A 13,007-nucleotide genomic window follows, 5' to 3' on the forward strand; every position below is an offset into this window, starting at 1 on the left:
TTTTAAATATTGTATGAAACATTTTTCTTTAGATTATTTAATAAAAAAAATTTTAAATAAAGAAACTAAAAGAATTTAGAGAAAATGATATGTCTTAGTGTTGAAGAAAAGTCTAGATTGGAAACAAAACTTCGTGAACTTTTAATGGAAAAGTCTTTATGTTTAAATAGTTGTTCTCCCAAAAAATCTATGGAAATTTACAAGTAAATTTTTACATCATATAATTTTTAATTATTTTATTTTAGTCTTGTCTATTCTTATTGTATTAAACTTAGAAAGTGTAAAAAAAAAGCTGTTCGTTCATTAGTAGAAGTTAATAATAGTACTCTTGACAAAAATGAAATAATTGGAAGAGAAATTTTTTCAATTTTAAAAAATTTTGTCATTAGACATTTAAAAGTAGCTTGCTTGGAATTAAACAATTATAAAGGAGTTAGTTTATTAGAATCATACAATGAATATTGGAATAAGTTTTTAATTTTTATAACAATTGCTGATGCTGGTTTTGGTTATATTAACAAATTTTGTAACATAGGTAAATTTGGTATTAATAGTGATAAAAATAAACCTATCAAAGCCATGCTTTTAAATCAATTCAAGGAACACTTTTTTTTAAATCTTTTGTACCCTACTAGATCTACCGTACTTGAATTAATTAATAATGAACGAAATTTAGGAATAACATACAATTCTTTACTAATATCTTCAGTACTAAAATCTTATATTTTTATGGGAATGGCAAATTCAGATGCTTTGAATTATGAAGAATATTTAGTTGTTTATACATTAAAGTCATTTGATTTACCAGAAATAAATATTTATGTAGATTTTTTTGAGAGAAAGTATCTTGAAGAAATAACTGTTTTTTATTGTCAAAAATCAACTGAATATCTTCAAAATAATTCTCTTTTACAATATTTTATTTATATAAATAAAATAATTAAAGATGAACAAGATCGCTGTTTACGATACATGTCTCCACAGACAAGTAATAAGGTTAATGAAGTTCTTGGAAAAGTTTTAGTTGAAAATCATATTTCAGTTATAAGCAATTTTTTTAATGAAATAATAATCAATGAACAGTATGATAGTTTATCACAAATTTATAATTTATGTAAAGATATTATTTTAGCTAAGAATGAATTTTCTTTGGTATTTACACGAAATATAAATGATTATGGTAGAAAATTTATTGATGAATGTGCTGAAACAGACATAAAAGATTCAGTAATGTATATTCAAAAATTAGTAGAAGTTTATAACAACTTTAAAGATATTGTTGATCGCTGTTTTGAAAATGATCTATCTTTTTTGTTATCAATTGACAAAGCTTTTTATCATATTGTCAATGAAAATGCATTTTTACTTAAATATGATAATAAAAATAAAAATGCTGAATTTTTTGCCAAATATGCTGATTTTATTTTAAAAAAATGTTCGAAAATTCCTGAATCTGAAATAATGGAGAAAATTTCTAGTCTGATGGCAATATTTAATTTTTTAACTGAAAAAGATATATTTTTAAATTTTTATATACGCTATTATGCTAAACGTCTCATTAATAATACTTCTGTTGGGGAAGAATATGAAAATGAATTAATTGGCCGTTTAAAATATATTTGTGGATTTGATTTTACTCTTAAACTTGAAAAAATGAGAAAAGATATGGTAATTAGTAAAGAATTTACAAAAAGTTTTCGTGATCAACTATTAACGAAAGGCATAGAAAAACCTAATTTTTCAGTAAATATTCTAACAAAGTTTACCTGGCCATATAAACAAAAAATATTTTGTAATTTTCCTTCAGATCTTAATTTATTATGGAATGAATTTGAGGGGCATTATACAAATTTTTATAATAGTAGAAAATTAAATATTTTGTCAGATATTTCATGGGGAGAAGTACAATCAAATTGTTTTAAGAAACATCACATTTTTAGATGTTGCATTCCACAAATAAGTATATTAATGATATACAATGATAAAAATGAGACGACTTTTAAAGAAATTAAAAATATTTTAAATTCAAATGATTCTGATGTTAAATTAATAATAGGACCACTTGTAAAAAGAAAATTGCTTAATATTTCATACGAATTTGATAATACTAATATAACTGATGACACAATTTTTACTTTGAATACAAATTTTTTAAAAAATAAAACATTTATTGATATGACAAAAATTGATAATGCAACATCAACTACCAACAACTCTTCTTCAACAATTATGAATGTTGAAAAAGAAAGAATATATTTTTTAGAGGTTAGTTTTATTATATATTTTTAAATTCAAATTTTAATAATAAAAATTAATTTTAGGCTGTAATAGTTCGTATAATGAAGGCACGTAAAGAATTAAAACATCAACAATTAGTGGCTGAAACTCTTTGTCAAGTAAAGTATCGTTTTAATCCTGAAATCAAACAAATAAAAAAATGTATAAATAATTTAATTGAAAAAGAATATTTGAAACGCAAAGAAACTGATAGAGAAGTCTACCAATATTTATTATAAATTTTAAATTGTTTTTGAATATATTTTTTGGTAAATTTTTATTTATTGTTAAATTTATTTTTTTTAATTTTTAAATGATTATCATAATTGTGAGATGCTATAATATTTAGTTGTATGATGATTTTATATATGGTAATATAAATGTAATAAATAAATTTGATTTTTTATAATTAAAATTTGTACATATTATTAAGAAGTAGTATTAAATATTTTATCAAAATAAAAAATTAAAAAAGAAAAATTTTTTAAAGTGATTGGTACTATTATTAACATAAAATTTATATAATTTTTTTTAATAAATCAATTATGAATGTTAATTTTTATTAAAAACAAAAGTAAGAAAAAAATTTTTATAAAAAATGAAAATATAAAAATTGAATTTATATGTCATTCGCAATATCAATAATTTCTTGAATTAAAAAATTCAAATCTTCTTTAGTAGTAGCTGGGTTGGTAATAATAAGACGAAAGAAATTTGGTTTGTTAGTGTCTGGTTGATAACCAACCATTGTTGTTCCTCTTTCCATCATTTTTCCTTTTATTTTTGGTGCAATTTTTCCTAATTTTTCCATTTTTTCTTGTTGAGGTATGTTACGAAGATTTTTAGGTATATACCAAAAACATATGTTTAAAAATTGTGGATCATCAACTACCATTTCATAACCTTCTGTTTTTTTTATCTTATTCGTAAAGTATTTGGCTAAATCCATAAGTCTGTTAATCTGAATACGATATCCTTCCATACCTTTTGATCTCCACATTAACCAAAGTTTTAAAACATCATTTCTTCTACCACATTGAAAAGATCGATCACCCGTATCATAACTTACATCATATGGTTTATCTTGTTGATAAAGATAATTTGCTGACATTTGATTAGTTTGAAGTAATAAACCTTGTTGTTTAATTAGAAATGCCGAACATTGAAGTAATGATCCCATTAATTTATGTGGATTCCAGGTAACAGATTTGGCTCTTTCAATACCTTTTAATTTCCATCTATATTCTGGAGACAATAATAAACCACCACCCCAAGCAGCATCTACATGTAACCAAATATTATATTTTTCACATATATCTGCTATTTTATCTATAGGATCAAAAGCACCATATACTGTTGTTCCAGCTGTAGCAGTAACAAAAAATGGATACATACCATTATTTTTACATTCAATTATTTTTTCCTCTAAAGCTTCTGGTATCATTCTTCCAGTCTTGTCTGCCATTATCTCAAAACAATTTTCCATACCAATACCAATCATTGCTGAAGCAGCTTTTGCAGAATAATGTGAATACTTACTGGTAAAACAACATAATTTTGGAAGAGAATATAAACCAAATTGTTTACAATTTGGAAATGCATTATGTCTAGCACAAACTAAACCATAAAGATTGGCCATTGTACCACCAGGTGTAAAAATACCTTCACCTTCATTAGAACCCCATCCTACTAAATCTATCATTTTTCTCATAATTTCTTTTTCCATTAAACTAAAAATTGGAGCAATTTCATATGTATACATACTTGTATTTGTTGTAGCAGTAGCCCATTCACCAGCCATACAAATTATATCTAAACCACTAAAATTTTGATTAAAAAATCGTGGATGTCCTGTTCTCACACAAAGTTTTAATACATCTTTACAACTTTGAAGTAATTTATCTAAAGACATTCCTTTTTCAGGTATATGAAGATCTATTAATTTTAACATATCTTCAGGATGATGAAAGTCAATAACTTTTGATGATCTATCATTTTCCTCTTTAATGTATGATAAAAGTATTTCAACAAATTCTTTCAAAAATATCTCAGTCTCATTCCATCCATCTTTATTTGTAGTTATGAAATCTAATTTAATAAAAAAAAATATATAAAAAATTTTTAAAATTTACCTGTTGAAAAAAGTTTATCAAGATTATTTTTAATATTATCTTTATTGTTACTCTCCATAATTTCTATGTCAAAAAAAAGTATAATTAAAGGGAATAACAATGTAACAAAATATGAACAAATTGTCTTTTATAGTAATTATAAAGAAAAATATAATCTTTAAAATATTTGTTTAATTTTTTTTTAGATAATAATTTCTTAACATTACAATAAAGAGATAAAAAAAACAATAGCAATAATAAAGTTTCATTCTTATCATAATAAGAAGCAAAAAAATAATTATGGGGAATAATTAATATATTTAAATAAAAAAAACTTTAAAAATATGTCATTGTAAATCTTTATCCGTTTTCTTCTATTAATTAATTAATATTTAATTTAATAATTTTTCCAATTATTAATAAAAATAATTATATGTCTAAAAAAAAACTATAAAACTTAGTAGAACATTTGAAAAGAAAATATTAAAAATTAAAAAAAAAACCTATTTATAACTTTTAACTCAAACTAGTTGACTAATTATACAATTAATTAGAATAAAAAGTAAAAATCACGTAGCTATGATAATTCATAATAATCAAAAAACTAAAAAACTATAATACTAAGACAAAAATATTTTTTAAAAAATATGCAATATTTCAATGAAATATTCCTAGTAAGCTATTTCTATAAACAAATTATTCTAATCAAAAGTTTGATCAAACATCAATTAGCTTTAAAACTATCATACTTTGAAAACTTTATCATTATTTTTTACTATCTGTAATGTAATAAACTTCTCTATTTAAAACAAAGTTTCTAATACAACAATTTTAATTAATTATTGTAATAAACTAAATATTAATTGTTAACATTTCTGGTTATAAACACAAGTAATTCAGATTTAAAATTTTCACTTTTGAATAATTCCCTTTTATTTTAATATTTTTACAATGCTACGTATCAAAAAAAAATTTCAATACATTAAACATTAAAATGAAAAAACAAGAATAGTTCTATTTCTTTAATATCACATTCTACTGAAATTATATGTGAAAGAAAAAAAAACTTCTATCCATAACTTATATAAAGTTTTTTTTAATTTTCATCATTTGTAAAAATATCTTCTCAATGACAAACTATCAATAAATATAAGCAATATTAAAAATCATCTAAATTGTTAAACAAACGTTAGTTTAAAAAGTTTTTATCTGTAAAAGTAATGAAATAAAATATTCAGTTGGTGTATTTAAATTAAATATATTGTAATTTTCTAAAATAAAAAATTTTGTTTTTAAATAGTAACTTATTATAAAGGTAAATAATTTGAGAATCTTTTTTAATTGAATTATAATGTTATAAAGGTACTCTTTCTTTTTAAAAACTTTTTCTGGAAAGAATTGTATATCATTAAGTGTTTTATATCAATTTTATTGTTGAAAATAATTATATTATACTTTTGTTCTTGTTATTTAATATAATTAAAAGTGTTGTATAAAATTTGTTTTGTTTAAAATATTTTTTTATATAAAAAAAATATGTTTAGAATTTAGAATTTTTAAATTTAGAATTATTACAAAATGGAAAACATGGATCATATATTCCACTTCTTTTGAGTTCTTGATGAACGTTATTACGAGTGTTTTCAAAAAAACGCTTATATTGATTTCCCTAAAAAAAAAGAATATATCAATAAAAATATTATAATTACATTTTTGTTACAAAAAGGAAAACATTCTTCGTATATTCCACTTTTTCTAAGATTTTCATGAACTTGTCTATTAATGTTATTAGGTAAATCCTTCAATTGTTCTATCTGGAAAAAAAAATTTATCAAGATAAATACTATACTTACTTTTTGTTTACAATAAGGAAAACATGGATCATAAATTCCACTTTTTTCAAGTTGATCTTCAACTTTCTTATTTATTTTTGCACTAAGAATTTTACTGTATTGAATCTAAAAAAAAATTTTAAAAACTTTTAATTACATACAATTGTATCCTTAGGAACTTCATTGTTAAAAAAATTGTTTAATTCTGTACGTCTTCTTCGATAGTCATTCATAGTATTATTTAAAATATCATTATATGTCTTTTTTTGATCAGGTGAAAGTAAATTGTAAAGATCTTGATCCACTTCTGAATCAAATGAAACATCTACATAACAATTATTACCAGGTTCATTACAAGAAATGACTATTCCATTAACCTCAAAAACGTGCATACTAACAAAAATTATTAGAAAAAGTAAAAATTTCATATTTGTTAAAATAAAAATCGTTTATAGTTATGTAATTTATATATAATTAATCAATGTTAACACAAATAATAATATTATTATTTGTAGATGTATCTAAAAAAAATACAACAAAATATTTGGATAATTACTACTATAATAGTACACATTAAACATAATTTATTTAATCTTATTTAAAATAAATAAAAACTAAATCTTTCTAAAATAAACATTTATTACCTGAAATTTTACCTATATATTTCAAAATATTTTGACATATATTATAATTAAAATGTTATTTCAATACTCTCTACAATAAAAATTTTAAAATTATAAAGAGAAACAAAGATAATTTTTGTGGTGTTAAAGAAACTTTTAATAAAAATTTTAACTATTTTATAATATTTCATGTAACTGTAAAAAAAATATTTGGATATATGTTGCCTTATCATATGATTAAAAGTTATAAACTTTTATACTGTGTAGACATGAAAATAAAATTCAATTTTAAAATATACATTTTTCTATTGACAAATGTTTATATTAAATTCTTTTTTAAGCATTTGGAATTTTTGTGTTAAAAAAAATTTTTTTATTTATTAAAATTAATCATTAATAAAAGTAAATTCAATAAATATTTAATATAAAATAAATTAAAAATAGCAAAATATAGAAACATTATTGATAGAAAATGCACTTTATATATTATATATATAAAATAAAAAAAAATATTTAAAATTAAATTTCTTTAACATAATATTTCATGCTTCAAAGTTAATTTAAAAAAAAAACTTTTTTATCGGAAATGTAGTATGCCTTCTAGACAGATACCTTATATAGTATAAAAAAATCATTACATTAACTATTTTTAAAACTTTTAAGGTAATATATTTATCATTATTGAAACAAATGATTTATAATTTAAAAAAATATTTAATGATACTTATCAAACATAATATAATTTTTAATAATTTAACTAAATTAAAACATGACATTACTGTTATTTTTTAAATGAAAATAAACAAACAATTAATTTGAAGTTTTAAAAATTTATATATTTCATGTTCATTATTTTTATTAGAATAGATTAACAACATATTTGAAGTTAAAAATTTCTTTTTGTTACTAAACTGGTGAACAAATTTTACTAACAAACTTAATAGTGTAATTATAGAATTTTTTTAAAACTTTTTTTGTTTTTTCATTCAAATAAAAAAATACATTTGGGCATATTTATTGATTAAATGTTTCTTTAATTACTCTAACTGTTAATGATGACTTGTAAAATTATAAATATTTTTATTATAACAATAAATAAATAAAATATAAATAATTTTAATAAATAGTATATATAGAATTATTTTTGATTGAGGTAAATTTAGATAGCTAACATTTCACAGTTAAAAAATTGCTTGTTAAATATTTTCTTAAATAGAATTTTATAATCAAAATTTATTTTCTAAAAAATAAAATATAAAATTTTGTTTAATAAAGATGTTTGGAACTTACTTTATTTGAAGTATAATAATTTATTGTCTTTTAATTTTAAATAATAGAGGAATTAATTTTTTCTTAATTAAAGCAGGAACAATTTGACGAAGAACTTTACGAGTAGCTTTACCTATTCTTTTACGAAAAGATCTACGAAATTTTCTTAATGATCTTTTAAAAATTGGATGTGGGTTTGTAAGACTTTGTCCAATTTGATTAGTAAGTTGGCCTTCAGAACATTCAATGGTAGTTATGTTAAATGAAAGAAGAAAAAAAAATAAGGTGAATAAAAAATAAGAGAATTTCATACTTATGCTGTGAACATTTTAGAAATTGATGCTATTTTATACCTTTCTATTTTTTTATTATTTGTAAACAATATATCTTGTATACTTCAATTAATATGTTAAGTAAATAAATATATTTTTGGTTAAAAATTTAAATAAATCAAAGATTAATGACTTTTTATATAGGTAACCAAAAAATATATTATTATATAATTATAAACAAAAACATTTTAATAGTTATCAATTTTAAATAAGTAAGAAATACAAGATTTAAAGCAGTTTTATAAATATAAGTTTGTTGTGCTTGGAGTTAAAATTATGTTATCATTTTCAAAATACTATACAATTAATAAAAAAATAAAATTTAATTTTTAAAAGTAATATACATATATATAAGATTAATTTTAAAAAATGGTTATTATTTTATCCTGCTTATATTCTAAACATTTGATGACTAATTATTTTTTTACAAAAATAAAAATTTTACTTGAAGTAGTATATTTGTTCTGAGGTATAAAATAACAAAGTGTTTTTGGATAAAAACGTTTTTACAATACTTATTTATTATTAAAAACAAGTTTAATTTATTTTTAAGTTTAATAAAAATTTTAAAATCTTTTACTATCCAGTATATTTTTTAATCAACTTGTTAAGTAAAACATTAATTATTGGTTACTATAAATATTATGAATAAATAGTTAACATGCTTAATTAACATATATAAAAATTATTATTTAATCTAAAAAAAACAAAAAATTTATTGTAAAATTAAAAAAAATGTAAGTTTAATATAATTTGAATTATTTTTTATAAATTTTTACTACAAATAAATTTGATAAATTTATAAAAACATTTTTTTTAATTTATAAATAAATAATTATTCATTTAAAAAGATTGAAATAGAAAGATTTTTTAATTTAAACTTTATAAGTTATGAACAATCAAAGTTAAAGGCTAAAAATTCAAATATTTTCATAAAAAATTCGGTTTCAATGATATATAAAAAAGTATAAAAAATAAACAAATAATTTAAGTTTAGTCATTTTCCGAGAAATTCATCAAGTCTAATGACATTTTCATAAGGCATTATAAATGTGAAACATAATAAGAATTATTGTATGAAAAATTTTAAAAAATAAATTAGTAACTCAAGATAACGGTTTCATAGAAGCATTGAAGTAAATTTACTAAACTCATTTTTATTTTTTAGTTATAGTTTACATTAACAAAATTTTCTAATATTCAATGGTTCTTGAGATATAATGCTTAATGCTTTCTAGAGTGTAATCCATTATTATTATTTTTTATATCTCGAAATTAATTGTAGATACAAAAATGTATTGAAGGTAGACCCCACTTGAAAACTCATTAGAAGACGATTGCAGAAATCTGATTTTATTTATCTTGATTTTGAAGCTCGATATGAACAAAGGCGAAAATTTTTCTAAAATATTCATTGTTCCTGACTTTTCAGTATCTCAGGAAATACTTATGCTATAAAGATGGGACTAGTTTCATTCGATTTCTATTCAAAAGAAGATCTAGAATATTAATTTTCATAGCTATATCATAAATACTTTCAGAGATATAAAAATTGGCTGAAAATTTTCTAGATTTTCGATTTTACCTCTAAAAATGTGAACAAAGGAAAACATTTTTTTTTGGAAATTAAAAATGTTACTATATTTATTCGATAGCCCTTGAAATGGGATGAGTTTTGAATATAATCAACAATATCCTAAAATTGAAACTTCAGGAGATATAAGGATTCAAAGTTGAAAGGCGAAATTGGGGAACATTTTTTTGTAAATGACGATTTCTATGATAACGTTATAAATTTTAAAAATAAATACTTTATTCTAGATTATTTTTTTACGAGAAATTCATTGCTGCTATTCTTATTTTTATAGGACTTCTAAAAATGAAGATATGATAAGAAATAAGTTCAAAAAAAAGTTTTAAGAATCTAGCGATAACTCATGTTAATGAAGACACAGAATCATGAAACCTGATGCGCTGTGCTTCTTTTGTAATTTAAGGTATACTCTACGTTGAAAACATTTTTTTATTTTCAATGATTCTTGAGATATGAAATTTGGTACTTTTTCGCGCGTAATCTATTGTCACCATTTTTTTATATCTCGAAAGTGGTTTAAGATATAAAAAAATTTTGAAGGTAAACCCCACTTGAAAACTCATTTGAAGACGATTGCAGAAATCTGATTTCATTTATCTTCATTGTGAAGCGAGATATGACCAAGGGCGAAAATTTTTCAAAAATATTCATTGTTCCCCACTTTTTGGTATCTCAGCAAATACTTATCCTATGAATATGGGATTAGTTTCATTTGATTTCTATTCAAAAGTAGGTCTAGAATATTAATTTTCAGAGCTATAACGTTATTATTTTCAGAGATATTAAAATTGGCTGAAAATTTTCTAGATTTCTGACTTTACCTCTAAAAATGTGAACAAAAAAAAAGCAACTTTTTTCGGAATTTGAATATGCCACTATATTCATTCGATAGCCCTTGAAAGGGGATAAATTTTGAATATAATCAACAATATTTGAAAATTGAAACTTTAGGAGTTATAAGGATTCAAAGTTGAGGGCGAAATTGGGGAATATTTTTTTGTAAATTTCCATTTCTATGATCCAAAAAGATATTTTAAAAATAGACATATGATTCTAGATCAGTTTTTTACGAGAAGTTCGTTGCAGCTATTGTTATCTTTATAGGACAATTAGAAATTAAGATATGATAAGAAATATATTTAAATTCAAGTTTTAAGAATCTAGTGATAACTCAAGTTTATGAGGTCACAGAACTATGAAACTTGATGCGCTGGGCTTCTTGTAAAATTTAAAGCACACTCTACGTTGAAAAGTTTTTTAAATTTTCAACCGTTCTTGAAATACTGTGCCTGGTACTTTTTCGCGCGTAATCCATTGTCACCCTTTTTTTATATCTCGAAAGTGGTTAGAGATATAAAAAAATTTTGAAGGTAGACCCCACTTGAAAACTCATTAGAAGACGATTGCAGAAATCTGATTTTATTTATCTTGATTTTGAAGCGAGATATGAATAAAGGCGGAAATTTTTCTAAAATATTCATTGTTCCCGACTTTTCAGTATTTCAGGAAATACTTATGCTATGAAGATGGGACTAGTTTCATTCGATTTCTATTCAAAAGAAGATCTAGAATATTAATTTTCATAGCTATATCATAAATACTTTCAGAGATATAAAAAATTGGCTGAAAATTTTCTAGATTTTCGATTTTACCTCTAAAAATGTGAACAAAGGAAAACATTTTTTTTTGGAAATTAAATATGTTACTATATTCATTCGATAGCTCTTGAAATGGGATGAATTTTGAATATAATCAACAATATTCAAAAATTGAAACTTCAGGAGTTATAAGGATTCAAAGTTGAGGGGCGAAACTGGGGAATATTTTTTTTAAATCATGATTTTTATAAAACTATTGTAAATTTTTAAAATAAATAATTTTTTCTAGATCAGTTTTTTACGAGAAATTCATTCAGTTTATTCACATCTTCATAGAACTTCTAGAAATGAAGATATGATAAGAAGTGTGCTTGAAAAAAATTTTTAAGAATCTAGCGATAACTCATGTTAATGAGGTCATAGAACCATAAAACCAGATGCGCTGGTCTTCTTACATAATTTAAGATATACCTTACGTTGAAAATATTTTTAAATTTTCAACGGTTTCTAAAATATTGTGCTTAGTACTTTTTCGCGCGCAATCCATTGTCACCATTTTTTTTATATCGAAAATGGTTAGAGATATAAAAAAATTTTGAAGGTAGACCCCACATGAAAACTTATTTAAGGTCGATTGCCGAAATCTGCTTATATTTATCTTTATTTTGAAGCGAGATATGACCAAAGGCGGAAATTTTTCTAAAATATTCATTGTTCCCGACTTTTCAGTATCTCAGCAAATACTTATCCTATGAAGATGGGACTAGTTTCATTCGATTTTAAATTAAAAGTTGGTCTAGATTAATAATTTTCATAGCTATAATATTATTTTTTTTAGAGATTCAAAAATTGGTTAAAAATTTTCTAGATTTCTGATTCCACCTCTAAAATTGTGATAAAAAATCTATTTTCTTTTCAATTTGATTATGTCACTGTAGTCATTCGATAACTTTTGAAATGCGATGAATTTTTAAATTTATTAACAATAGCTTAATTTTAAAGTCATGTATGTATTAGAATTTTTTTTAAAAATACAATAATAAATTTATATAAATTTTGTACTTAAGTGACTCTAAAAAAGTTCCTAGTTTTAATGCTTTAAAAAATAACATTCTAACACTAAATTTCTATTAATATTATTAATAAAAAAATCAAATGAATAAAGAATGTGTAAAGATAACAATATTAAATTGTAACTTATTAAAAAACTTTTTTAAAAAAATACATATTTTTATAAAGTAAACTGTTAATTTTTTTTTGAAAAAACCAATAAAAACAAAATATATTACAAAACTTAGTTAATAGGTATTAAATAATAAAGATAAGAAATTTTAATGACTAATTTTCAATCAAACTTTAATATTTTTTTAG

At 21.6% G+C, this 13,007-nt stretch overlaps 6 protein-coding genes across 6 annotated transcripts in view; 2 read left to right on the forward strand and 4 right to left on the reverse strand.

The window, feature by feature from the left end:
- Positions 1-84: 84 nt before the first annotated feature.
- Positions 85-1,048, forward strand: SRAE_2000081800 (Cullin, N-terminal domain and Cullin repeat-like-containing domain-containing protein; the record flags this gene model as incomplete). Its single annotated transcript, XM_024651697.1, has 4 exons — positions 85-203; positions 246-535; positions 578-996; positions 1,043-1,048. The coding sequence occupies 4 exons, from the start codon at positions 85-87 to the stop codon at positions 1,046-1,048; spliced, it is 834 nt and encodes a 277-aa protein (XP_024505348.1).
- Positions 1,049-1,075: 27 nt separating this feature from the next.
- On the forward strand, positions 1,076-2,516 carry SRAE_2000081900 (Cullin 1a; the record flags this gene model as incomplete). Its single annotated transcript, XM_024651698.1, has 3 exons — positions 1,076-1,082; positions 1,133-2,265; positions 2,322-2,516. 3 exons carry the CDS (start codon positions 1,076-1,078, stop codon positions 2,514-2,516), a joined length of 1,335 nt encoding a protein of 444 aa, XP_024505349.1.
- A 380-nt stretch (positions 2,517-2,896) lies between these two features.
- SRAE_2000082000 (Glutamate decarboxylase 1) lies at positions 2,897-4,467 on the reverse strand (the record flags this gene model as incomplete). The annotated part of the gene is made up of 2 exons (XM_024651699.1): positions 2,897-4,365; positions 4,410-4,467. The coding sequence occupies 2 exons, from the start codon at positions 4,465-4,467 to the stop codon at positions 2,897-2,899; spliced, it is 1,527 nt and encodes a 508-aa protein (XP_024505350.1).
- A 1,461-nt stretch (positions 4,468-5,928) lies between these two features.
- On the reverse strand, positions 5,929-6,612 carry SRAE_2000082100 (Hypothetical protein; the record flags this gene model as incomplete). Its single annotated transcript, XM_024651700.1, has 4 exons — positions 5,929-6,057; positions 6,098-6,202; positions 6,242-6,346; positions 6,400-6,612. 4 exons carry the CDS (start codon positions 6,610-6,612, stop codon positions 5,929-5,931), a joined length of 552 nt encoding a protein of 183 aa, XP_024505351.1.
- A 1,390-nt stretch (positions 6,613-8,002) lies between these two features.
- Positions 8,003-8,423, reverse strand: SRAE_2000082200 (Hypothetical protein; the record flags this gene model as incomplete). Its single annotated transcript, XM_024651701.1, has 3 exons — positions 8,003-8,083; positions 8,134-8,160; positions 8,214-8,423. The coding sequence occupies 3 exons, from the start codon at positions 8,421-8,423 to the stop codon at positions 8,003-8,005; spliced, it is 318 nt and encodes a 105-aa protein (XP_024505352.1).
- Positions 8,424-11,556: 3,133 nt separating this feature from the next.
- SRAE_2000082300 (Protein-tyrosine phosphatase, receptor/non-receptor type domain-containing protein) overlaps positions 11,557-13,007 on the reverse strand; it is a gene marked incomplete at both ends in the record, with an annotated part of 4,310 nt that continues 2,859 nt past the window's right edge. Inside the window, one exon of the mRNA XM_024651702.1 lies at positions 11,557-11,692. Coding sequence (XP_024505353.1) covers positions 11,557-11,692 — 136 coding nt within the window. The remainder of the gene's footprint in view (positions 11,693-13,007) is intronic.

This window comes from Strongyloides ratti (genome assembly GCF_001040885.1).
Source record: "Strongyloides ratti genome assembly S_ratti_ED321, chromosome : 2".
Lineage (NCBI taxonomy): Eukaryota > Metazoa > Nematoda > Chromadorea > Rhabditida > Strongyloididae > Strongyloides > Strongyloides ratti.